Raw genomic sequence first — 27648 nt, forward strand, 5'->3', positions numbered from 1 at the left:
CTCATAAGGCCCTTGGAAAACCGGCCACACACTAATCTTGTCCATGGTAAGTCAAATATGCTTTCTACCACGTAGCTACCATGAACAATATCTAATTCTTCGAATCACATCATCTGAACTATGATTCATCTCTTCTTGTATCTGTGCTGTGATTCTAGATAATCATACTAGCCCACTAAAATATGACTCTTTGGTTAGTAATACTTTCCCCAGTCAGATATCAGAATGAGGCTTTCAGGAGTATTCTCACCAAGATAGTTCCCTCCCCTCTTCTCTCCTTTCTATGATTTTCTTTAAAAATATATACCTATGGTAGATTAGAAAGACATTTGAAAATATTAACAAAATTTACACAAACCCTTCACTAGACCGATGCAGAAAAAAGAGAAAAGACTCAATCTACTAAAATCAGGGGTGAAAGAGCAGGCTACCTAGATGATGGACAAATTCCTAGCAAGACACGAACTACCAACACAGACTCCCTCTCCTAACAACTTGTTGCAAATTCTCTGCTCTTGGTTTGATGGGATTTCACTTATTTTTCAAAGGGATCTTAAATGGGAAATAATTTTTTTATAAAAGAGTTTAGGGAACTAAGTTTGCTCTTCTTTATTTAGGTTTCCTAATGAAGTCTTCGGAGCAATTGACCAACAGCTACTTAACTCAAATTGCTTCCCCTTTCCTTCCTCAGACCTGACTCAAGTTCAGGGATTTTCTTGTCCCTTTTTCCAGTCCTATCAGAATGTCCAAGGCTGTCCTTTTTGTCTTCTCTGTATTTAGCACTCACCCAAAACTTCATTGGGGGAAAAGCCAGACCATAGTAGAGCATTGTCCCTACGGGGCAGTCAGAGGGGAAATTGATGGCCATGTTGAAGTGAAATCTTCACTGGCCCCTGGAAAGGGCAGCTGGTAGAGCTCTGGGTTACAGTGGTGTGAAACCAGAGCTTCATCTCTCATCTCTCCAAAGCTCTGGTTTATCCTGCGAAGAGATCCCAAGGATTGGAAGACAGGTTGCAGCTAGGGGCTCCATCTCCGAGCTGCTCCCTCTTAGCCTTGGGAACATGCCCTCTTTTCCCATCCTTTCTCCCTTCTCTCCACTCTCTCCGCCCCCACACAAATCCTCTGCTAGAGGGAGGGTTGGACAGTGTGGTATTTGAGGTACAGGGAAGGAGAGGATACTTTTGTGACTCTCTTCATGCCATTCTTCTCTTTGCTGTCTTCAAGGCTCAGGCTTTTGCAATTCAAAATCCGGAAGATATTCTTAGGTGTTTTCAACTAGCACCTTTCTGCCCTTGTTGTGGGTGGAAAATGGATCTTCCATGGGATTGAGAGAAAGCCATTTCAAGGATCTACACATGGGAGACTGTGGTGTGGTGAAAAAAGAAAATATTTGTGATGGCTCCCTCTGTCCTGCCAGGAAAAAGCCAATCTCGCCTTCAGCAAGGCCAAGACAAGGGCCAGTGTCTAGAATATTTGCTTCATAGTCCTTCAGAGCTCTCAGGACAAGGGGGAGTGGGGGGGGAGGAGGGTGGCGCAGGGCGGGGAGAAAGATTCTTCGTTCACCTGAGATTTTTAACTAGGGTTTTTTCAAAATGACCAATCAACTTCCCAAAATTTCTCGGGCTTCGGATGGGGTCCACCTCCTGGTTAATGAGCCCTCTCCCAGGTTAAACTGACAGGCCTCTATGGTCAAGCACCTCTCCTTGTGCCATTTTGACTTTATTGTGAATGTACTTACCTCCCCCTGCTTCTCCCCACCTCCACCACCCCCCCCCTCCACACACACACACACACACACACACACACACACACACACACACACACACAATCCAGGAAGGGAAGGGAGGAGAGTTCGGCCTTGGCTGAGCAATGCTCTCACCCCCGTGCACTTTGTGTGGAGCAATAGCTTCCTGATGCAGAAAACAGGCCTGTGCTCCCGGTGAATATGCTCAATAATGTCTGACTCCCCCTTCGCTTCCTTGCCCATCAAAAATTAGCTAATGAGGGTAACACCCTAAGTCAAGAGTTCAGAATGCCTAGATCTTCTGTGAAGAGAAAGGAATAAGAGCAAAAAGTGGAAGGAAGACACAAGGGCAGGGCAGGGAGGGGGCAGTGATTAATACTTCCAAAGCATCATCATTCTGGAGCTGGCCCCACGGCCCCCTGGCTCAGCCTCCTCCTCTTCCCTCCTACGCTCTTTGGTAGCCTCTGAACTCTTTATGAAGGACCCTCTGGAAACATGGGCACAAAGAACTGCCCAGAATGACCTACGATTTTACTTAATTAGGATTTTGCCCTCAGGGGAGACATTGTACAATCCAGGCAAAATTCAGCTTCCCATAATGAACTAGAAAAAGCCAGAGTCCCTTCAGTGAAAAAATAAGCACAGGATGTACCCTGAAGTTCCCTACCTGCTCCTGCCATTATTCTTCATTTAGCAGAAGTAAATCCTCTTCTCTCGCTGCCAGGAGTGGGAGAGAATGTAGCTAAGAAAGCACAGGTTTGGGGCAGAGCTAGGGAATAGACTGCGCTGTTTGGACAAAGAGAGTTGCTTTGGAAAAGGTACAGAGAGTGCTGAGAAAGAAGATGGTCAGAAGCCTCCACTGGAGAAAGGCCAACCTCCTTCCAGTCACTGGAGATGGAATCAGCAAGGACAGCCTCTCCCATCTGCTCCTGAGTTGAGAAGGTGGAAACCAGCACAAATACCGGATGCTTGAGTTGCAAGGTTGGACATACCGTCTCTCACCTGCCAAGATGGGGGTGAGAGGATGCATTAGGATCCTGCAGTATCCCAACACCCAGAAATGCAGGTCAAGAGTCTCAGAGATAGCTGCCTGGGTTTCTCATAATCCACAGGCCCCATTATGACAACTCAATTGCTTTCGAATGGTGTTCCCCTGTGTCAAGGTAGTGAAATTTAATAATTAGGGTCACAGTTCCTTTTGAGAGTCTAATTTTAAAAAAATACCTTTACCCCTATATATTGCTTACAGTTTCAGGGATTCATGGAGTACCCCAATTAAAATCCTGGGTTTAGAGATTTTATCCTCTTGAAAGCCTCTTAGGATCAAAAAATCTGAGATTAGAGAAAATGACCCTGGTATAAATATTAAAATTCTTCCTCCCTCAGCGGCCAAGTGCAAGCTCACCCTACCCAGATCTAGAGCCACTCACCTGATAGGTCATTTCACATCCTTTAATCCCAAGAGCAAATGCCTCCTCTCTCCTCCCGTAGGTGGAGACAGCTACTGCTGCCCGTGTTCTTCGTGGACATGCTTTGGCATAACAGCTCAGCAGACAGCTCTTGCAGAGGCTACCTGTTCTCCTCAAAACTCATTATCCGCCCTTCTTCCTTTTACAAATAGAATCTGCAGTTTACTTGAGTCCATAGTTATCCTTTTCCCTTTCTCCCTTACAGCTAAAGTACCCATGGGGACTACTCTCTGGCCAATGGCCTAAGAGTAGAAGTAATATCCTCTATGCAATTTTCAGATCATGCCCTTGAAAAGGAAAGAGATTTCTTTTCACTTTTCTGCACCTACTTCCCAAGGACTGCAATGTGCTGGTAAGCTAACTTCAAATACATAGACAAGAACAACATCCTATGAAATGAAAGGCCGGGCTGGGTTCCTAGTGGAATGAAGTCATGGAACTGCCTACCCCAGGGATCATCTACTGGGAGAGAGAAGTAAATTTTGCACCTTTGTTAGAGTCACCATATTTCTGTGTCTCCTTTGTTTTAGAAGCATAACCCAACTGATACTTACAACAAAAAATTCTGTATTAAATTCCACTGTCTTCTGATAGAGATAAGTAAAACCTTCACGTGTGGGTAAGCAACAGTAGGTATTATGTCCCCATTTTCTTGAAATTTTTCTGTGAGTGACTTGGCCCAGCGTCATGTAGTCTGGCAATAAACACATCTCTTATTTCTTCTTTTTTAAGAACACATGCAATTTCTCTGTGACAGTTCCATGAACATTATCACTCAGGATCACTTTTAATGTTGACATTGCATATTTAGATTGAGAAGTTATGAGTTATTAACAGTTAGATTTGCAGTTTTACTTGAGTGTAAAAAAAAAAAAACAATGTGTTTTTGGGGACTCGATTTACAGAAAGATGCTGGGTTCTAAGTGGGCAGGGGAAGCACATGACATAGAATAGAGGGCTTTTACCAATTTTCCCAGTTGTCTGGGTCTAAATGCAGGTGTGGCCATCAACACTGCAGTCCCTTAGAAAGTGGTTTGTGGGAGGATAGGAGTCACCCCAACACAAGGACCATGGGCCAAGGCCCAGGATAATCTCACTTGAGCCAGATTTTTCTCTGTGGAAGGCTGTGCCTTCTCTAACATCAGGGCTCTGAGCAGGATCCTACCATGAACTGTCTTCTGGAAAGGTCCTAAGAGAGAGACTCTGAGTTACAGAAAGACCAATACCTGCACCAGCTGCTCTACTGCCACCTGCAGTCATTGCCAAAAGGCAAGTCACTTTTCCCAAAGATGGACACTCTAATTTACACTTTGATCGAAATGTGGGCATGTCCTGACACCAAACTACTCCATTTCTATCAGAAATGGTCTTCAGCAAAGAAGGAACCGTTGTCACTCAAAGATTCCATTTTTGTTACATGCAAAGACCAAGACTAAAATCTCGTAGAGTCAAAACATCTTTGACATTTCAAACTCTGCCCAGAAAGAACACAAATGACAGCAAGACATGAGGCTGAAGATGTAGGGTAGGAGGAAAGGGAAATGAAAGAAGAGCCACAACAAGGAAAATATTATGCTCCTGGAAATGAAACTTCATGATGCTGGGACTCCCCCTGACAACCCAGGGACTGACTCAGCACGCATTGATAAAACACTAAAGAAGGTTCATTTAGGACTAGACCAAGGTTAGGTTCCCCTACAACCAGATCCACCCACTGGGCCCTCTTGGGTGGTTTTATTTCTCTTTTTCCACAGTTTTTGGGGGTTCCTAGTCACTCCGCTGAGCTGGAATGGATTTCTTTTCTCCACCAGGAAGCAGGGGCTATGGATCAAATCTAACTGTTAATTAAAGAAGGTAAGTGACTGTAGGAGGAGGGGCAGTTAAAACAGATTTCTTGAACGTGTTGGAACTCTCTGAGTATTTCTCAAACATCAGAATTTGCCCAGGATACTCCTATAGCAACAGATACTGCTTATTATTATTATTGTTGTGTAGTAGTTAATTGTTTCACTCTATTGCCCTTCAATATTTGGTCTCAAGGTAAGTCACCGTTAAATCTTTCTCATTTAAGACATATAACTAAATGTTTAAGGGTTATTTTATAAGCTTTATCTAAAAACTGGTCCAGAGAAATACTTAGCTTTCGAAACAGTTTATTTCCCAAGGGCACTGAAAGAGATGATGTATTAGTATCTGTCCCACTAATTTTATAATTTCTGTCAAGAATGAAAGTGAAATTTCTGTTTTTAAGAGGAGTCCAGATAGGGAAGGTTCATAATTAATTTTGGATGCTCAGCCAGAATTTGCCCAGAGAAAATTTCGTCCTTAACTGATTGGAAATAAAGAGAAAAACATGGGATTTGTTGGCATGCCTATTTACCAAGTCAACAACCAGCAACAGTCAGGGAAAGAGCACACCCTCCTCCAGCTCTGACATTCCCGCCTCTCAAGTCCAACTGCCAGTCACTGATCTCAGCTCTCCAGGATGGCACCAGTTATAGACAAATGCATAATCTACTATAAAGGGCACAAAATGAAAAGAAAATCTGTATGTGTTTTGTCTGTTTAACAAGTGATCTGAATGATCACGAGAATGGCAAGGAGAAACGTAGCTAACTGATGGATACTGGGAGTATACCAGGTCACTGTGAGAAATGATCAAATGTCTTTCCTTTTTATGATTCAGCGCTTCATAGCAACGCATGAAACTAAAGGAAGACAAGATATAAAAGAAGGAAGAGAGACGGGAGCGCTGAGAGAAGATGTATGATCCAACCAAGTTGCTGTGTCAAAGGACTTGCTTTGCCCGCAGTCCGCTGCTCAGATCCTGTTTTCACAGCTGGGGGCTCAGGTGTCCTGCGGGCCTTTCCTGATCTGCCTTTCTTCTCTCTCTCCACTTCTCTCATGTGCAGTCGTGACAAAGCTATAGAGTAAATGTCTCTTATTTGGGGGACAGTTGGAGTGAGGCTGTCCTTCCTCCGTTTTTCTATGTCTCCAAGGACTCACGAGACCGGGGTGAGGAAAGCAGAGAAGGCACCACTGGTCTCCGTCACTTCTAGAAGGATGAGGGAGCTTCTCATTTCTTTGAGCTCCCCATGCTTTATCTAGGTTTCTCTCTGAGGTCCTTCGGCATCTCCTGCCCCACCCAAAGAGAGCTAGCACACCAGTGGAAATCCCCTGAGCAAACTTGCACATGCTGTACCAAAATATTGTGTCTAAGCTTTGTTCTTTTAAGTCTTCACAACTAAAGGAAAGAGATACAATCAAAATGATAGTCCACTTAAATGATAAACAAGAGAATTTAAAGAGACATGACCCAATTACTCATCCATAGAGTGATAGATAGCCTGTGAGTATTTCATGACATCTGTGTTGGTTATAGACAGAATGTGTGATTTCTTCCTGAACATTTATTGAGTTTATGAAAATTTGAAATTATAGCTTTCTTTTTTATTATTGATTTTACAGAGAGGAAAAGAGAGAGAGAGATGTGAGAAAGAAAGAGACAATAATCTCTGCCCTCTGCTGGGATCAAGGCTGAAACTCAGCCATTTGCCCTGACCAAAAATCGAACCATGACCTCCTGGTTCCTGGTTCGATGCTCAACCACCGAGCCACACCAGCTAGGCTGGAATGCGACATTATATCCATCTCTGTTGCCTCCACCCTGAAGAGAGGTTCTCAGAAACTGGTACAAATGTCCCACCTCTTATTTTGAGATTGTCACATAACAGTAATGAGATTAACTCAGAGTTTTCAAATACTCTGTTTATCTTTCTTAATTTAACCATTTCCACAGGCCAGAGGACCGATTCTACCCAGGAACAGTGAACCAAACAGAAACTCATAACCCACTGTCCACTCAACATCTGTTTCCTCAGTACCTTAGAGTCATACTCATGTGACTGTTTTCCAATAGAGAGCCCCTGTGAATCAAGAATCTAGCCTAAAACCATGTTAGATTATTCATCTAATGAGCAGAAGTATGTCCTACAGAATGACTGAACCGCTCTTAATTGTGCCTTCTAATAATAGTAATGGCTTAAAAGACAAAAAGCCAATGATGGCCAAGAGGTTAGCCAGGCTTAACACATATCACCACTTTACCCATGAGACCATGACAGAAAATGTTTTGATTGGTAGACAAATGGAGGGAGAGCCTGAATCATCTCCCATTGTCTCAGGCTTCTGCCTTGTATCTATAGGTACTAGTGTGATTTACATGGACCACCTGTTCCTGAAAAGTTGTGTGACAATCAGCTTCCCACAAACAGAATTCCATTTTATTTTATTTTTTTAATTAGGTTTTTATACTTTTTGCCTTAGCTACTCAGTTCCACTTTTGTAGCAAAAAAAAAAAAGCAGCCATGTTTTAAGAAAATTTTGTTTGCAAAAACAGGTAGGCCAATTTGGCCCCTTAACCAGATTTTGTCACTCTTAAATTAAATAACTCCTGAGTGCCAAATCTGATGGGTGAGGTAAAGTAACTACTAGGGGACAGAAAATTTGCTCCTCTTATGAAGAGTTTGAAGGCGACCCATTTAACATAGACCTGCAATAAGGCACTTTAGTAAGTGCCGAATCTTTCTTCAAATCAAAACTCACCTCTAAGAATTAATTGGGTTTTTTTAAGTTTAGATTTTTGTCCCAGGATTCTTTCTAAATGGGCCCCATTCACACTCTCTAATCTGAAAAAGTTTGAGTCTACCTGGAATCCACCACCTTACTTTCAAATAAGCACAGTGAGTTTGGGGTTGCCAGGAATATGAGAGAAGTAGAACAATTTCAGATGCTCTAGCTCTTCCTTTCTCCCACCTCCGTTTAGAGCAGCAATGCTTCTTTACTCTGACTTCCTGTTTCTGACACATGCCTTCTTTTTTGCCGTGTTTATACTTCCCCCTGTCTGTGGTTAAGTGAGTATAAAGCCCTAACACTGTAGATTTAAGTCTGTTTCACTCACTCTCGCGCGCTTTCTCTCTCTCATTCATTCCTACATGTAGGCTCACATGCCTGCTCTCCTCTCTCTCTCAGAATGACAATTCTAGGTACAGCGCTTGGTATTGTTTTCTGCCTACTTCGAGGCGTTTCTGGAGAAAGTGGCTATGCACAGAATGGTGAGTCATTTCTGACTTTTCTTTGGATTTCAGATGATCTCTCAAATGTGCTTCAGGTTGCTCCCTAGCAGACCTGAGCCAGGCGCTGGATTGGAATGGAGGTTTTGCATGTACTCAGCCATTGTGTATCTTCTAACCACCAGGACAGGGGGGCTGGGGGCAATCCTGAGGTGGTGTATAAAGTCAGAATTGTCAAGAGAAATGCATTTGACTCTCCAGATGTGGATTTTAATATGGAATGCAACAGTGGAGCTTGTAGGTTATATCTTGTTAAGAAATCAAGCTGGCTTGTGTTTTGCTTAGCTTTTTAGGAGGTTTCAAAAGTGTAACTTTTGTGATAAAATAATGTCTAGAAACAACAGCTTTGTCTGCACTTACCATTGTTGTATCCCCAGTGCCTAAATGTGTGTGTAGGACACAATGGACATTCAATTATAATATTTAAATTTACAATATTTGAAAATTTCTTTAAAATAGGTATTTTTGATTATTTATGTGAGAGTCTTGTCTCATTGAAATATATTTAATATGTCTCCCTAGCAACCAGTTTACTATCACCTAGGAGTGCTCTTTGGGATCCTTGTGTATTTAGGACCGTGAAGACTGGGATGCCTCCTTAGTAAATAGATTGTAACAGCAGCAAACCTGCTGACAAAGGTAACATAGCAGCAGCAGCAGCAGTGCGACCCGGGGAGCTGGGCAACCCATTTGTTCCTGAAAATTAAACTTTTCTTATCAAAGATATCACACCCATCAGCCTAATGACTCAGCTTAGACAGAGTAAGTCAGTGACTTCTAAGGATGGAAGTTTCTAGAACATTTTCATTAGAGGAATTGTTGACATGTCTCAGTGTGGCCATGCCTGACTCAGGGTCTGGGGGACGCTCATTATTCCACGGTCAATGCTGCCGGCTGCTCTGCCCGGAGAGACTGGCCCAGAACCCAGGAATCTCACCCTCTGGGTGTAATGCATCCCCTCAGCGTCTCCCTGGGACCACACCATTTTTAAAAGAAATAAGAATTCTAATTGAAAGCTGAGTTTTTCCACTTCAACTTTTTTTAAGTTCCAGGCATTTTTAGGAGATTTGCGACCTTTCATCCCCATGATCATGTCAGAATACTTCCCAGTTTGGTGTGTCAATGAATCAGCTGCTGTTGGCTGAAAGATAAGTTAGTTCTCCGATAGCCACAAGGATGAGCAAGGGAAGACATGGCTACTTTTGAAAAATCCAAACCCCTTACACCTTTCATCAGCTAATCCCTTTCCGTGGGAAGACATCTAAATCACACTGCCTGGTCTATCATACACTTTCCAAAAACAAATTTTTTTATGAAAAACCATGTGGAGATACTGAGCGTTTAACATAGGTTAATTCACTATTGTGCAAAAGCCCTATGCAACTTCAGAGCCACAGTAATAGCATCTTTGATAGAGAACCCATTTTTCTTTTTCAGAGAAGCGCCAAAAGTTTCACGTTCATATTCTCAGAATTAGGATTCTTATTTTACCTCTTCATTACTGATTTCTCAACAGAAAATGTGTTAACAGTCATAGCGAACCCCTATTGCGTGCTTACTGTGTTCTGAGCCACGTCTCTGTATTTGCTCCTCATAATACCGTGAACTTACATATCAGAAAACCGGGGCTCAGAGAGGTTGGGGCCGCTGACAGAGGACCACAACTCTGAAGCAGAATCGCCAGGTCGTAAACCCACATCTGTCCAGCTGTGGTAACAGGGACCTTAACCACTGTGCGTACTACTCTTACCCAGGGGTTTGCAAACTCATTATCGACAGAGCCAACTATCAACAGGACAACAATTGACATTTCTTTGGAGAGTCAAATTTTTAACCTTAAACTTCTTCTATCGCCACTTCTTCAAAATAGACTCACCCAGGCTGTGGTATTTTGTGGAAGAGCCACACTCCAGGGGCCAAAGAGCCCCATGTGGCTCGAGAGCCGCAGTTTGCCGACCACGACTCTTACCTAAGAAAGTTTCCAGCTGAGACCACGCAGAGCATCCTCTTTGTAAAATGACATGCAATTTTTCATGTCGTCGAGGGGAATTTCTGGCCTAGTAATACCCGCTAAAGAGTCAATGAGCCGCGCCTCAAAACCTTCCCGCTCAGGGCATGGCCAGGGCTCTGTGCTGCAGGAAAATTCAGGCACACACCCGTGGCCAGGGAGCTGGCCGAGGGCAGGGTGGGTGCTGGGCTCTGCCCTTGTCCAGCACCTCCCATACGGTCTCTCTCTGGGTGGCTGTGCATGGTGAAGTGTCTCGGAGACAATTCTGACCCGTGGCTGTCTGCAGTCTAGGTGCTGTGGTGCGGGATGGGAGGGCGGTCTGGGGGCGGCCATGGAAGAAGGGAGGCTGGAACTACCCAGAACCTTTCCCTTGGGGAAGGCAGCGCTCTCAGGAACCGAGACCTAGGTCTGGGTACTAGGAATGAGCGTGCTGCGTGGGCCCTGACGGGTGGGTGGCTGCCGCATTGTTGGGGACTGTGCCCAGGGGCTTGGCTGGGGCAGAGATGTGAGCTGGGCTGGTTCCAGGGAAGTCCAGAAAAAGCAAGGCCCACGGCTCTCTGTGGCTGTGGCTCCTCCCGATGCGGGGCTGGGACTGAACCCACCTGTCTCTTGGTGGTCCACTCACCATGGCCAACCAGTGGGGTGATTTAAATGAAGGGGGTGCTGCTTGCACCTCTCATGGATTAGTCCAATGATTGGCAAACTCATTAGTCAACAGAGCCAAATATCAACAGTACAACGATTGAAATTTCTTTGGAGAAGCCAAATTTTTTAAACTTAAACTATATATCATAGGTAGGTACATTGTTATTAACTCATTTTGGGTACTCCTAAGCTGGCCTTTGCTAAGAACTCAAGGGGCCAAAGAGCCGCATGTGGCTCGTGAGCCGCAATTTGCCGATCACTGGCTTAGGGGACACTCAGCTGGGGTTAATTTTAGTATATTTTATATCTGATTTAAAGCCCTAGAAGCATCTGATTTAAAGCCCTATAAAAAGCTAGTCTAAGGACCAATGGGCCTGCAAGCAATCAGAATGGCTGCGGTGGCTCGGGGTTCTCTCTCGTTCCTGTCTGAGTCCATGTGCTGACAGACTTCCCTCTATTGCATATGATGATGTATGCATACCAAATGTCTATTTCCACATAGGGGCTTCAACTGTGACAGGACTTTCCCAAAGTGACTGCAAAAAGTTCTGGTTCCCACACACTCGGCAGAGTGTGCTCATATCTGTGAGATACGGTCACCTATAGAGGATCGATAAGCACAGAAGCAGGGCCTGTAAGACTTCTGGGAAAGTCCACGAGATCTAAGTCCTATCAGACCTAATTTCTTTTTCCTTTTTTTTTTTTTTATCTTTATTGTTGGAAGTATTACATATGCACCCCTTTTTCACCCATCGACCCCCTCCAGCCCACCCTAAATTTTTTTTCCTAATCACGTTTGCCTCAGTTGGTAGCTTAAGACAAATCACCTTAAATACAGTAACTCTCCTCACAGCAGAGCTAGCCAGAGGTGCTTCTAGTTGGGATGCCTGTTTAGGCAATAAAGAGCTACCCCTGACTGTGAGACTCCTTCCTCTTCCTCCATTCACAGAAACACCTGAGAGGGCGTGAGTGGAGATGGGTGATAAAGTCAAAGGCTGGGTCAGGTAGCATATGACTATGGGGAGAACGAATCTCTCACTTGAAATGTACAAACAGAAGAAATCACCGTTTACATAAAGAAAAGACTGCTCAGCGCTTCATGCTAGATCTCTAAGGCATGAGCCCAGTGGCAGGAGCATTTAGAAATGTTTGGATGTTGTTTCTTGATTACAATTGTTCTTTTGTTTCTGTTAGAAAAATCTATGGCCCTTGGCTTTTCTCTTGCTTTTGGTTGATTTCTATGTAGCTTGGTCTTGAAGACTCCTGCTCGTCTTTGCCTCTGGGCTTTTCTCCTTTAGATTAACTAGAACCACGGCTTCATGCCCTCCCCCAAAGGCTGCCCCTGCCCCCCCCCCCATGCCCATGCCCGTGTCTGCCTCGCTGACAGCTGCCCGTTCCTCCCTCCCAGGAGACCTGGAAGACGCCGAGCCCGACTACTCGTTCTCCTGCTACAGCCAGCTGGAGGTGAGCGGCTCCCAGCACCTCCTGCGCTGCGCCTTCGAGGACCCAGACGTCAACAGCACCCACTTGCGATTCGAAATATGGTGAGCCGGGGGGAGGGGGTTCTGATGGGTGCTTAGAAACTGTTCTCCCACGCCGGGCAGCAGCAGTGGCAGAGGAGGGCGTGGGGGCTGGTTGGCCAATATTACAATCAAATGAATTCCAAAGCATCCTGGACTGCTTGCCCTTCGCCAGGAGACTCCCGCAAAGAGACTCTTCCAGGTCCATCTGTCAGGTCCAGCTGCCACAGCCAGATGACGGTATGGGTCTTAGAGGTCCCACATCCCTCCTGACCTCGGAGCAGAGTTAAATCCTGCTTCACCTACAGGAAGTCTCCTGGCCTGACAGGAGAGTCTGTGTCTTCCAGTGGCACTCTGGTGCCTGGTTCCAACGCCACCACCAGCACTCGGCAGCTTTGGCCCTGCATCTGCCATGTGACTTACCTCTGTGGGTTTCTTCACGTGTTAAATGAGATGTGCACCTCACAGGGAGGCTGTGATGACTAAATGACGTAATGCTTCGATAATTTAACTAGAAAGCATAGCCCATATGTAATAAGTAATGAAAACAGGCATTAATAAATAAAATAAAAATCTACAAATACAGATTTCACCTTCGTAACACAATGTGACTTTAGATTATATTTCCAACATCAATTTCCCAAGAACCCACAGGAGTGAACTGGCTCTGGGCTGCTGGCGGCCTCCGAGGAAAGGCCAAGAAGCAGAGAAAGTCTCTGCTGGAAAGTCTGGTGAGAGCTCAGAGAGCCGCACCTTCTCCTCCTCCACAAACCGGCTCTTGCTGTTCAGGGTTAAAAAAAAAAAAAAAAAAAAAAAGACTCTAACCTGAAATTCGGGCGTGTGGCTATCTCCAAATTCCTATCAGATGACCTGATTTTAGTTGGTTTCCTAGTAAGGAAAGTGGGTCAGGATCCACCAGGGTAAAGAGGCCTCTTACATTCTGTAGGCACGCAGCCAGTCCCCTCCCACTGATAGGGGGTCCAGACAAGCCCCGAACTCCACGTCTGACATGAATTCAATGCATAGGAGCTTCCTGCATCTGTTCATGCGGAGACCCCTGCTGCCGTCCCTGGACTGGCATGGTCTTGGACTTGGATTTCATAGCATACTCCCCCTCTGCTTCTGTCAGGTCACTCCTCCCAGGAATGAAATATGTGGAGAGAACGGGAACTGACCCCACCCAGAATCTGTGCTGCCGCTAGCCCACACGAAAACACCCAACGCTCCCGCAAACGAGGCCTCCTTCTCATGGGCCAAACCTCCTCCGCACAGAGGTTTCCCCCAGGCCGCTGTTGGTGGACGTCAGTGCTCACTGTGGTTTCCCCGAGGGAGTCTGAGGCTGACCTTCCTGCCCACTTTCACTCTCAGGCCCTCTGACCACTTCCATGCCCACTTGAGCACTTTCCCACGGCCGTTAGCGAGTCTGCACACTTCCTGCTGTGCTCTAATCTAGCCATAGCCCCCCATTTGGGCTTTTTCATTGGGTTCAGATATTTCCACTGGAAATGAATCACCTCAAGACATGTTTTCCCTGTGAAACAATAAGTACGAACTCCTTAGTAGGCCACGGTGCTATTTCCATAAAGGTATCTACCTAGACTGTGGACTGGTGGAACACCTAGGTTCGGAGTGGACCACGTATCTTAAATTAAACTCACTTAAACGGAGAGCTGTGTTTTCTGCTCTGATTGGGTTTCTTTTCCACCCTGAAACTACCTTCATGGAGGTTTCCCCTGCCCCGTTAACTGGAAATCGCTGAAAAGTGTGCTTTCTGCTAACTCAGAAAGGGATTGCACAGAAGGGATTGCTGCTAGAAGCCAGGTGCTATCTCCCTAGTTAGATGAATTCACCACCGGCCCGATCTGGCCGTCATCTCCCAGGCTTAGAAACCTAGCTGCCTCATGTTCAATGTGAAGACCCTTCCTGTGGGTTCTTGGATGAACTTGAATTAGGCAAAACCACAGAGCGGGAGCACCAGCGTGCCAAGTGACTACTTCACAGCAGTAGACACAACTCTCATAGAGGCCTGAGGATTCATCCTGGGCTCAGGGTGGTCTTTGGGGAAGGAGGGACAGAGAGGGCCCATCCGTTTCATGTAAGTCTACTCTTACTGGGGGAACTGAAAATACTTCATCTGCCAGAACGCTAACCGGCTGTCAGGTACCTGGAGCAACAGCACAGAGGAGCTGGGAACGGGCATCTAGGTTGGCATTTAAAACTAGCTCTGTGACCCCAGGGGGTTACTCAAGCTCTCTGATCATCACAATGGCCTCGCATTGGGATAGAAACATATGGTCAGTGCCCGGAATTGGGACATAATTCTCTCAGTAGCATGATTTTCATTTTAAAAAATGTGATCAAAAGATTATTCAGTAAATATAGACGCAAGCCAAAGTAATTTGTTTGTTGATTTTAAGGCTAGAGTTATTTGGTTCAGATCTCAATGTGATTACGTTTTTTAAACAAGTCGCCAGCATTTAAATATCTAGGTTTATCTTTAAAAATCAGGTCTCATAATGCTGGGCACATACATCAAAAAAACAGATAAATTCTGGTTGCCTCTATAGATGGGGACTTAAATCTCAGTCCTGAAGTTAGGCCCTTGTTTCTCATTTATATCACCTGCATAGGTACTTGAATTTGGGACCCTGCCTTTTAGGTGTTTGCATAATTTTTAGAGTCAGTTCTCAGAAGGCCATTGTACTTTCATTTCCACATTCTTGGGGGCACCACAGTCACTGCCATATACGCCTACAGATACCACTTCAAATGTGTCATGTTTTGTTTTCCTCAATTACCACCCATGTCGCAGGCTACACCCTGCCGATTCTACCTCAAACTCGAGACTTCACCAGCAGTATTTGACAAGTGTTGGAAATGTAGTCCTCTCTTTAGTAAACTATACCGACTTTCAAAGTTGTTCCATATTTTCAAGATAAATTCTGTTTTTCAGGGCCAAATAAGGAATAAAATAATTTTTGTTTTTAATGTTTCTATGTAAATATCACATCACACTAAATTATACAAGATTGCAGAAATTTTAGGGGATAAAGAAACAGGGGCTTCCCTAGCCTGTTTCAGTGGATAGAGTGTCGGCCTGTAGACTGAAGGGTCCTGGGTTTGATTCTGGTCAAAGGCACATGCCTGGTTTGCAGGCTCAATCCCCAGTAAGGGGTGTGCAGGAGGCAGCCAATCAATGATTCTCTCCCACCATTGATGTTTTTATCTCTCTCTCCCTCTCCCTTCCTCTCTGAAATCAATAATAATTAAAAAAAAAATGTTTAGAAAGAAAAGGAAAGGAAAGGAGAAGAGAAGAGAAGAGAAGAGAAGAGAAGAGAAGAGAAGAGAAGAGAAGAGAAGAGAAGAGCAAAAAGAAAAGAGAAAAGAAAAGAAAAGAAAAGAGAAAAGAAAAAAAGAAACATAGGCGGTGGTCTCTGGCAGTCTCTCCCTATTTTCAGAACAAGGGGATCTGTGAGTGTTTTGGGGTTGATGTCCCATGGAAGGTCCCACAGAGTCAAATTTGTTAGCCTATAACAGTGGTCAGCAAACCGAGGCTCGAGAGCCACATACCTCAATCAGATTGAGGATGTTTTTAGCAAAAGCCAGCTTAGGAGTGCCCTGATTTAAGTTAATAACAATGTACCTACCTATATAGTTTAAGTTTTTTTAAAAAATTGGCTCTCAAAAGAAATTTCAATCGTTGTATTGTTGATATTTGGCTCTGTTGACTAATGAGTTTGCCGACCACTAGCCTATAGTACTATTCAGATACCTTTCCTCAAATACCTAGAATGGTTCTATCCAACATAAATACAATACAATTTACAAGTGTGCAAGCCAGGTGTGAAATTTTAATTTTCAAATAGCCACATTTTAAAAAGGAAAGTAATATGTGAAATTAACTTTAATAATATATTTTATTTAACCTAATATATATAAAATATTATCAACATGTAATCCATATGAATATTTTACATTCTCTTTTGCATACTAAGCCTTCCAAATCTGCTGTGTATTTCATATTAAGAGCACATCTCGCCCTAACTGGTTTGGCTCAGTGGATAGAGCGTCGGACTGAAAGGTCCTAGGTTTGATTCCGGTCAAGGGCACAACCCAGTAGGAGCTGTGCAGGAGGCAGCTGATCAATGTTTCTTTCCCATCAATGTTTCTGACTCTCTATCCCTCTCCCTTCCTCTCTGTAAAATATAAATTAAAAATATTAAAAAAAAAAAAAAAAAAAGAGCACATCTCAATTTGGACTAGCTATACTTCAAGTGTTCAATAAGTATGTGGATAGTGGCTATTGTGTTATACCATGGAGTCCCAGAACATTCCTAACCCTGGCAATAAATACATAGTTAGCAACCAAGTAAATTGTTTTATTTTAATTAAGTAAATTGAAATGAATTGGATAGAATTGAGTTGAACTACTCATAGAGGCACACTAAGTTTCCTCCAATCACCTGAAGCCAGGGTCAGTGGCTCGAGGCAAGACTCTCTGCTCCAGGTCACAGTTTTATCTTAGTCTCCTGAAAGGCTTCCCCCAATCCATGTCCCCTCTTCCTCCCCCTCCCTGCTCCATAAAGCAGCTCCTAGAATTCAGAGCCCTTAATAGGTTGCCCAGGCTCACAAGACAGCCATGTGATGATCTTCATATTCGATGGTTCATTGATCTCCTTCCCCCAAAAGTGGGAATAAACTGAGAATACCGTTTTTGATTCTTCTTAAACTTCCAACAGTACCAAGAACTTGCTATATGTTAAGGATCTCTAGCAGAATATTCCACACATGCTTTATTTCCCAGTATATTCTACACTCAGTGATTGAACTAAAAGCCATTATTCTTCTAATTTCTCCACCTTACATCTTTAACTGAACTTTAGAAATAGGACCCTGCCTCAATACGCCCCTTCTATCCTTATTCATCAAATCATGGCAATGTTGCCATCTTCAAAACTTCCTATGTGACACTCCTCCCAAAGAGTGGCCCCCGGTATCCATCTAGCTTACCTCAAACCCTGGCTTTTTACCTGTATTCTACTCCAAGTGAGAAAACCCATTTAACACCCCCCCAAAAAATAAATAAATAAATAAAAAGCACAACTTGAGAATCTCCAACAAATACAAATACACACACACACACACACACACACGCACACACACGCACCAGAACAACTACATACCCCTAAAAGATAATAGTTAACTAAACAAAAGCTACATTGAGGGGGGGGGTGGCAGTGGAGACCATTTTAAGGAATTGTCCCACAAAGAGAAAATATATTTAGCCAATTAACAAACTTAAATGGAGATCAACCAGTCCACAGCAGCCAAAGGTGAGTGACTATGCGCCTAAAGTTGAGGGGTTCTCCTTGGATTTTAGCTCCATGCCCACCTCACCTCAAGCCACACAGAGTCCATGGATGATCGTGTGGAGGGCTCACTTGAGCACATGCAGAGAAACATGTACACACATCCAATTTACTAAAGAACACACACGTATTCTGGATTAGAGGTAGTAAAGGACGTATTTAGAGCTTGTTTCCTATGATTTAATATATATACACTAGAGGCCCAGTGCACGAATTTGTGTGTGGGTAGGGTCCCTAGGCCTAGCCTGTAATCAGCCGTCTTCTGGCTATTGATCGGAGCCAGCAGGCCAGGGAGGAGGGACCAAGAGATCTGCCTTCTGCCCGCTCGCCAGTCCCCAGTCCTGCCCTGCCACCACCACACTGGTTCCCCATGGTTCCCCATTGGCCATCCAGTGATGGGAGTCTGCGGGCTAGGGGGAGGGACCAAAAGGTGTTCAATGCACTTCATAGCAACTGGTTGTCCTGGTCGTTATGCTGTTATAGTCGCTGGGTCTTTATTATATAGGATGATTAACGAGAAGGATTCTTTTTATGTAAGCAAACTTACACAGAGGTACTTTTTCTGCCACAATCCCCACTTCCAACTTCACCCAGCTATACCTTTTTGGGGGTTATGTGGCCGGGCTGAAAGAGCATGTAGGAAAAACAAAGTGGTAATCATGGTTGTCACAGAAGAGGGAAATTATATGGAGGTTGAGAAAAAAAGAGAAATTAGTAATTTTATTTTATCCTGCATTGTTTAATTAATTTAGAATTGAGAATACATATGTTCGGTTGCTTCTTTAATTTTTTTATGTGCTTTATTAATTTATTTGATTTACTTTCTTTGTTGATAATTCATTTTGGGAGTCACACTTACCTACAGTGAAATGCGCAGATGTTTAGTGATTCTGAGAAACAAATCTGACGCGTAGCCATCGCCTCAGACCAGGCACAGAACGCTGCTTTTGCCCTAAGAGGACGCCTCAGCCCCCTTCCAGTCACACTTTACCCCTGTGGGCAATCTCAGTTCTGAACTCTATCACTTTGGTTTTGCCAGTTTCTGATCGTTCTTATAAACGGAATACCACACCGTTACTCTTCTCTGTCTCACTCCTTTGGCACAACACAGTGCTTTTGAGATTTGTGTTGACGTATCTCATAATTCATCTTTTCAACCATTCAGTATCAGTTCCATTGCAGGATATATCACACATATCAATCCTTTCTCCTCTTGACGGACATTTGAGTTTTTTCCAGTTTGAGACTATTCCTTTTTAAGTTGTTAACATTTTCGTAAAAGTCAATTTGTCCATAGTCAATACACAGTTTTGTTTCTCCACGGGTTTCTCTGCAATAAAAATCTGAGTGGAGTTGCCCTGTCATGGGAGCAGGAGTATATTTCACTTTAGAAGAAACTGTGCAAACAGATTTCCAAAGTGGTTACACCATTCCACCTCCTACCAACAATGTATGAGCTACATTTGGGTCTAAAACAGTATCCAGTAATTTTTATTTACATTTCTCAAGTAACAAATAATGTTGACCACCTTTTCATGAATTTATGGGCCATTTGTATGTCTGTTTTGGCAAAGCTTTTATCTTTTTTTATTGAGTTGTCTTTTTATTATTGGTGGGTAAATTCTTTGTATGTCCTGGATACAATTTGTATGTCAGACATAAGTATTACAATTATTTTCTTTCAGTCTGTAGCTTGCCATTTCATTTCGTTAATGGTGTATTTTAATAAACCAGAGGTTTTTCATTTTAATTAAGACTGAAATATCCATCACTTTCTCTTTTACTTTCCTCTGTTTTCTTCTAAATACTTTATGGTTTTAACATTTATGTCTAGGTCCACAATCCATATCTAATTTATATTGTATAAGATTGAGGTTTATATTTTCCATACATCTGTTCAGTTGTTCTAGGACCATTTGCTGCAAAGATTTTCTATTTTCCATTTAATTGATTGGGTGCCTGTTTTAAAATCAATTAACCTTATAGGTATGAGTCAATTTCTAAACTCTCTATATATTTTCTATTGATCAACTTATCTATCCTTATGCCATGCTCCACTGTCCTGATTACCATAGCTTTATAGTATATTTAATTCAAGAGCTTGGAATCGTATTTGTTCTACTTTTTCATGTTGTTTTGGCTGTGCTTTGAATTTCCACATAAATTTTAGAATTGTCTTATCAATATTTATAAAATCCTGCTGAGATTTTTGTTTAATATTATATGCCAATTTGAGAAATTTTTCTATCTTTTTCCTACTGAATTTGCTAATCCATGAAAGTAGCTCTCCATTTATTTAGATCCTCTTTAATAGCTCTCAGGAATGGTTTGTAATTGTCGTTGCAAAGGCCTTAAACAGCTTTTATTAGTTTTTATTTCTAAGCATTTTATGTTTCTATTGCAGAAATGGAGCTGTTCTTTTTTTAAAATGACTTTTCTAATTGTTTGATACTAACCTATAAAAATATAACTGCCTTTTGTATAGTAACCTTGCTGAATTCACTTCATCATTTCCTGTAATTGTATTGGAGAAAATCATTTTCTATGTAAACAAACATGTGGTATGCAAATAGAGGGTCTTCTTTTTTTTTTTTTTTTTTTTTTTTTTTTCAATCTGGGTGCCTTTTATTTCAGAGATTTAAGATGTTATTCCAGTGTTTTCTGATTTCCATATTTTCTTATGGAAAGTGGATAATTTTTCCTAAGTGTTCACAAGATTTTCTATTTGTCTTTGTTTTTCAGCCATTCAACTATGATGTGCTTAGCTTTTATAATATTATGTGCTTTTTTCCCCCCCACACATTTGGGAAATTTGGAGCCATTATTTTTTTTTTAAATATTTGTTTGGCCAAATTCTTTCTCTCTTCTTGTTCTGGAACTCTAATTACATATTTATCCCTTTGATGTTGTTCTACAGGCCGCCAAGAATTTTTATTTCAGAATAAATAATGTCTATTGATCTGTCTTCATGTTCAGTAACCCTTCTGTCTGCCATATTCAATCTGCTGTTAAATCCATCCCATACATTCAGTACATTTTTTAAATTCTTAGTTACTTGTTATAGCATTTTTATTTTGTCCTCCTTTATAGTTTCCACTTCTCTATTAAGAATAAACATTTATTCAATAACCCTGACAATGTTTTATGATTAGCCCTGGAACATATTTACAAGAGCTGCTCTAAAGTCCTTTTTCTCTAGTCCCAACATCTGGATCATCTTATGAGATGGGTCAGAGTTGAAGTTACACAAATGAAGCATACTTGTGCTGTTACTCCATTGTATACTGAAACTCCTACTTGAATTAAAACAAATACTCTTTTTTTGTTTCTACAGTGAAGGCCTTTTGGATATAAAGTGCCTGAATTTTAGTAAACTGCAAGAGATATATTTCATCAAGACAAATAAATTCTTACTGATTGGAGACAGCAAAATATGTGTGAAGCTTGGACAAAGGATCTTAACGTGCAGGAAAATGAACATAGTCCATATAGGTAAGAAGCTTAGCAGGGGATAACTTCCATCTTTCAGGTATCTGAAGATATTGACTGTCTCTGGAGTTTCTGGATTTTAAAAGTACATAAATCATGTAAGCTATTTGAATTAGAGAATAGCAAATTTTCTGATACAAACAATTTATTTATTTTTAAACATTATTTTGTTTTTCAACCACAGTTTGCATTCAATACTATTCTGCACCAGTTTCAGATGTTCAGCAAAGTGGCCAGAAAAAAATCATGCACCCTACACAGTGGTCCCTCTGCTACCCCAAGCGCCCACCTGCCCCATACCCTGTTATCTCAACAAAATTGACTGTATTCCCACACTGCAAACTGATCTCTGTGGCCATTCTGCATCTACCAATTGGTACTGCTTGATCCCTTCAACTTTTCACCCAGCCCCCCTCTTTTCCTCACCTCTGACAGCTGTCAGTCTATTCTTTGTGTCTATGAGTCAAATCATTTTTAAAAGAAATGAAAGTTTTGAAGCTTATGCTATTAATTCTTATCATAATAATTCTCTGGATTTTCACACTCCATGAGTGAGAGTGATTGGCACCTAAAATTAAAGAGAAATTCATCTATATGAAGTGTCTAACTGGAGATGGGTCTCCAGTCATCCGCACACTCATGTCCTTTCCTTCCTCATCTCACCTTCTAAATTTTCTGTAGTATTCTCCCCCTATACTTACCATATTCTGAGTGTGTTTAACTAAATAATCACATCATTTTAAAAAGTAAATATACCTTCTATAATAGAGTTCTCCAGAGGAAACAGAACCACTAAGGGAGATTATATATATGTAGATGTAGATATATACATATATATACACACTAGAGGCCTGATGCATGAAGATTCATGCAAGAAAAAATAAGCCTTCCTTCCCCTGGCTGCTGGCACTGCCTTCACTCCAGCCAGAGCCGCCTTTCTGCTTTTCCACACTGCCCAGAGGCCCAGAGCAGCTGGGGCGGTGCAGAACGCCTGCATCCTGCCCCTAGCCACTTGGTGCCTATGTATTCAAATTAATCTAACATCTTGGTTGTGTTTATTTGCATACTCACTCCTGATTGACTGGTGGGCATTGCGAAGGTATGGCCAATTTGCATCTTTCTCTTTTATTAGTGTAGATATATAGATATATAGATAGATAAATAGATAGATAAATAGATAGATAGATAGATATAAGATATATAGATATATAGATATAAGATATATAGATATATAGATATATAGATATATAGATATATAGATATATAGATATATAGATATATAGATATATAGATATATAGATATATAGATATATAGATATATAGATATATAGATATATAGATATATAGATATATAGATATATAGATATATAGATATATAGATATATATCAATAGGTATATAGGTATATAGGTATATAGGTATATAGATATATATTGGCTCATGCAATTATGGGAGCTGGCAAATCTTAACTCTGTAGGGGAAGTCAGAAAGCTAGAAATTGAGGTTGACATGGATATAATAGTCTTGAGTCCAAATTCCCTGGGCACATCAGGCTGTCTGGAAACTCAAGCAGGTTTTCTATGTAGAATTCTTGAGACAAAATTTTTGCTTCTTCTGGGAATCTGTCTTTGCTTTTCAGGCCTTCATCTAATTGGATGAAGACTACCCTATAGAGGGTAATCTGTTTTACTCAAAGCCTACAGCTTTAAATGTTACCTGTGTCTTTAAAAAAAAAAAACCTGTATTTTAGACTAGTGTTTGACCAAACAAATGGACACCATATTGACACATGAAGTTACTATCATACCTTCCTAAGAGACCCTATTATTGAGGACTGATGCTGAATCTGATTTGACCTAGAATACATGTATCGCATTTGGCTAAAAAAATATAGTTCAAATAAAATTATAATTTGAATTTGAATTACTAAACTCATCTTCATGTTTTCTTTGAATCTATATAATATTCACATACATAATAAAATCAATAAATCCATTCAATTAACTGGTTATAAGTCAATATTAATTATCAATTTAACTTTTGGTTACCAAGCAAGTAAATCAAAACAACCAGAGAGATCGGGAATTTAGACATAAAAAAAAATGTTTTCTATTGATTACAGATTTATGACCCTGAGGTGAATAAAATTCTTTATACTCAGATATACCATGGGTTAGGGCAAGGTCTGAGCCAATTATTTATGATATATGAGTACAATGGGATCCTAACTACTTGTACATATTCTACTTGTGAAGATTTCCTATGTATCTATGAAGAACTGTTCAAAGCAATTGACTAGATGAATTCTTTTCCCAGTTTTAAATACTACGGCTCTGTCTCTCCATCTTCTCAACCCCACCCCTGACTTACCCTCTAAAAATAAAATTAAACGTAGGAGAGCACTACTCTTAGAGACCATTCAGAGAAACTCAGAATTTAGCTTCAGCTTTATTTCACTGAGAGGGTAACATAAAGAGTGAAAGCAAAAGTCCCATAGGTGACCAAGCATCAGTGGTGGAGAAGACACAGAACAGGGGTGAGTGCCAGCCAGATGGGATGACAGTCGCAGTCTGTGACACAAGCCAGCTGGGTTTTGCTCATCCAGAGACTCGGCTGCTGTGGATGGATGTTCAGTCTATGCCCCTTACCAGAGCACTGTATTACAGGTTTCCATTTGCATGACAAGTACTATATATTAGCTCTCTGTCCTCTGACAGAGCCCTGGAGCATCAGGGGAGAGCTCTTCCTACAGAAACCCATGCTGCACACACATGGCACATCCATAGCCCCAGGGTGGGGGGCACATGATCTCACATGCCCAGGGCTCTTAGGGGTCCATATTCTATTCCACCCAGCAGACTACAAACCTGACTTGCCTCATTTGAGGGGGGTTGGGGAGTGGGGGACAGTGTGTGCACACAGCTGGTAGCATGGACCCTCTGGAGTATGGCAGGAGAACCCCGGGGCTTTGGAAAGCACCCCTGGAGGGTGAGGAGGAGAAGTGGCGGAGGTGTGTCTACAGCAGCATCTTTCCTGGCTCCGTCACTTAATTCAGCGTAAGCTGGATGCTCCTGAGTGCGCCTCACAATCAGGGCTCCCTGCAGCCACCTGCCTGCTCACCCACCGCCTGTCTTTAGGTCCAGAGGGGCAGCGTCCTGCCTTCCTACCTTTCTTGGCGGAGTATGTTTATATTATTGTTCAGGCAGTGGATGAATTAATACACGTTTTAAACTGTTTACTTGAGGAATGAGCATCCTTTTTGAATGTGCTCATAGACAGCATTTAGGCTAGAGGCAGACATGGGGGAGAGGGGGCCTGAACAAGCCAGTGTGAAGCAACAGAGTCAGAAACCAAAGCTAAGCAAAGAACAGCGAGGGTCAGGTCAGACAGGATTGAATTTCAGTCCCCTTACACCATCCCCCAGGGGCCTCTCCCAGATTCAGTTTCCTCGTCAGTATAGTGGCGATAAGTGATTACTGATGGCAGATGGCACAACTAACACACTTGGTACTTAGTAGGTAAATAATCAATGTTAGTCTGGTCTTCCTTTAATTCTTCCTTTATCTTCCGGGGAGCTGGGGATGGAAGGAACTGCATGGCAGGTTGCTTGTTAAGAATGTGAATTTTAATTATTCCTTTCCATGAAGGGCAGGAACCGGCCTGGCAGGTGTCAAGGGGTTGGCAGCATTCTCTGTTGACTTGATTCTCTACACCCACCTCCTTCCTCCTGCTTCCTTTTAGGGCACCATCGCTTTATCTGGTGCACCCAAGGCAATAGCGGGTCAACCTCCCCTTTGGTGAGACGTGGAGGGTAGGGGAGGGCCATTCCCTCTTCCGTGGTGCTGCCGGAGCATTGCAGGAGGAAGCTGGGCAGTCAGCATCGTGAGACACAGGTGGCAGTGTGTGCGGGTCAAACCTTACCGCCCGAGCTCATCTCACTGGGTCAGCATGTCAGGCTCAGAGCCCAGCCCTGCCTGCGCGGAAGCCAGCTCCGTCTGCTGGAACATTTGATGCACGGACCCTCTCATTCACTCACAGCAGGCTTAGGTTAGACTTTAACCTATGTGGCCCCCATCTCTGTCTTGAGATGAGCCATGCAGAGCCATGGCTGCCACATCTCTAGATAACTGACCGCCCAGGCTTTGGTGAGAGAGCAGCTCAGAGGCCAAGATGGGGAGGCGCCCGACACACATGCTCTTCTGGGAATTTGATACCTTTCTCAGATGTGTTCTGCCTGAAATATTGCCTGTCTCCCTCCAATAGCATTTCCTATATGGTGCATGTGACCGTAACAGCCATGCTGTGAGGCAGACAAGCAGAAGGAGGAAGCCGGAGAGGGAGTTAGAGCAAAAGCAAGGGAGACTGAAGGAGGAGGCAGCCTGGGGTCACACTGGAAGGTCCCAGCGAGGACCAAGATGCAGACCCTGGAATTCTATATACAGCTGAAATGAGGTGTAAGCTTACCACCTGATCTTATTGGAACAATGAAGACTTGAAGTCTGCATACTCTGCTTTGGGGCTAGTTTATAACAAGTATTTTTTAAAAATCAGAAGAACGTGTCTTAGTGTAAAATTAGTGGCTGTTGTAACAAATAAGCCCCAAAACATGTGATATCTCAAACACCATCAAGTGTATTTCTTGTTCTTCTAATAACCAAATGGGTGTTTCTAGCCTGTGGGTGAAAGTCCTCCAGGCAATATTCAGGGCTCATTCATCCTGTAGCTTCACTGTCTTCAGTATATGACTCCAATAAGTGAATGGGAAACAGGCATAGGGTCACACAGGTGGGGTATCTAGGTCAGGATAGGAAGGACTGCACATCACTTCTCACTAGGCCACACCCAACTGCAAGGGAGGCTGGGAAATGTAGTCAGGCTTTGGATGAGGAAGAAGTGGTTTTCTAAACAGGAATGTGATTTTCAGAGTCAATGAACTTTAAAATTATAATTATTTTCTTGACTGCCCTATAGGCTGACCTCATTTCTTTTTCCTTTTCAGTTAAACCTGAGGCTCCTTTTGACATAAGAGTCATCTATCGTGAGGAAGCGAATGACTTTGTGGTGACATTTAATACATCGCACTTGCAAAAGAAATATGTAAAAAATTTAATACACGATGTAGCCTACCACCAGGAAAAAAATGAAGATGATTGGATGGTATGTATGTCAACTGCATTTATAGGTTATGAAATTTATAAATATGTGTACATAAATTTACTGAATAAATAAATTACATACATAAATTAAAATATGTAAAAGTATTAAACTATAAAATAGGTACTTTTACCTAGGGAGTCCCCTAGTAATTTTGTGCTCAAAATGTACCTTTTACTGAAAGAAGCTCCTAAAAGTAAAAGCTTCAGATCTCCTCCGGCCCAGTCCTCTTCTAACTCTGTTTACACACACACACACACACACACACACACACACACACACACACACACACTTGTTTTGTTCTTGTTGTTGTTTATTTTTATAGTGTTTCTAAATTAAGTTGTTGGGCTAGCAATATAGGTCAAGACCAAATAAAAATCAATCCTCTTTATTTGGGATCCTTAAAAGGTATCATATTTAGCCCAACTTTCACAGGTAAATCAGGCAAAAACATCACCAAGTCATAACCACAATTGATTTATGGAAGTGGAATGGAGTAAAAAAGAAAGGAAGGTAGAGTTATATCTTTTTGGAGGGAAATAAGGTTTGCCCACTCATCTTACCACCCCTTTCCCCTCTTCTTGGGATGTGAAAGGAGAGGAAAAGGAAAAGAGGAGATTGAAGAGTTGGGAGAGTCCAGCTCCCCTGAATAAAGACCCTCAGTACCACTGCGCTCTTTCACCAGCTGCAGCATCATCTGTGAGCTCATAGCCTCTGTCAAATTCTACCGCTGACCCCTCCACATGCCAGTTTTTTCTCATAACAAGTATGTGAGAACTTTGAGCCAATGTCCAGGAGGCTAAAGATGCTCAACTTAAATGAATTGGGAGATCTAGGCAGCACCTCTTTTTTCATCCTAAAAATGTTGTGGCACTTTTTGCTCTTCAGCACGTGAATTTATCCAGCACAACGCTGACACTCCTGCAGAGAAAGCTGCAACCTGATGCCATGTATGAGATTAAAGTCCGATCTATTCCTACTGGTTATTATAAAGGCTTCTGGAGTGAATGGAGTCCAAGTTTCCACTTCAGAACTCCAGAGCCCAAGGACCCAGGTGAGAAGTGACTGCAGACTCTGTTCCCTGCAGAGAGCTTTTCGGGTCAAAGTGTGCGAGTGAGA

The 27648-nt window shown here is 42.5% G+C and overlaps 2 protein-coding genes across 3 annotated transcripts in view; one reads left to right on the forward strand and one right to left on the reverse strand.

Annotated features, from left to right (window-relative positions):
• RANBP3L (RAN binding protein 3 like) overlaps nt 1–27648 on the reverse strand; it is a 463124-nt gene that overhangs the window by 252089 nt on the left and 183387 nt on the right. The window lies entirely within an intron of this gene.
• IL7R (interleukin 7 receptor) overlaps nt 4932–27648 on the forward strand; it is a 28503-nt gene continuing 5786 nt past the window's right edge. For both annotated transcript variants that reach the window (XM_084881765.1, XM_084881766.1), the window contains exons 1-7: nt 4932–5067; nt 5900–6064; nt 8245–8327; nt 12407–12542; nt 21222–21379; nt 26375–26532; nt 27418–27583. In XM_084881765.1, coding sequence (XP_084737891.1) covers nt 5976–6064; nt 8245–8327; nt 12407–12542; nt 21222–21379; nt 26375–26532; nt 27418–27583 — 790 coding nt within the window. In that variant the 5' untranslated portion in view covers nt 4932–5067; nt 5900–5975. The remainder of the gene's footprint in view (nt 5068–5899; nt 6065–8244; nt 8328–12406; nt 12543–21221; nt 21380–26374; nt 26533–27417; nt 27584–27648) is intronic.

This window comes from Pipistrellus hanaki, assembly GCF_964339955.1.
Source record: "Pipistrellus hanaki genome assembly, chromosome: 4".
Classification (NCBI taxonomy): Eukaryota; Metazoa; Chordata; class Mammalia; order Chiroptera; family Vespertilionidae; genus Pipistrellus; species Pipistrellus hanaki.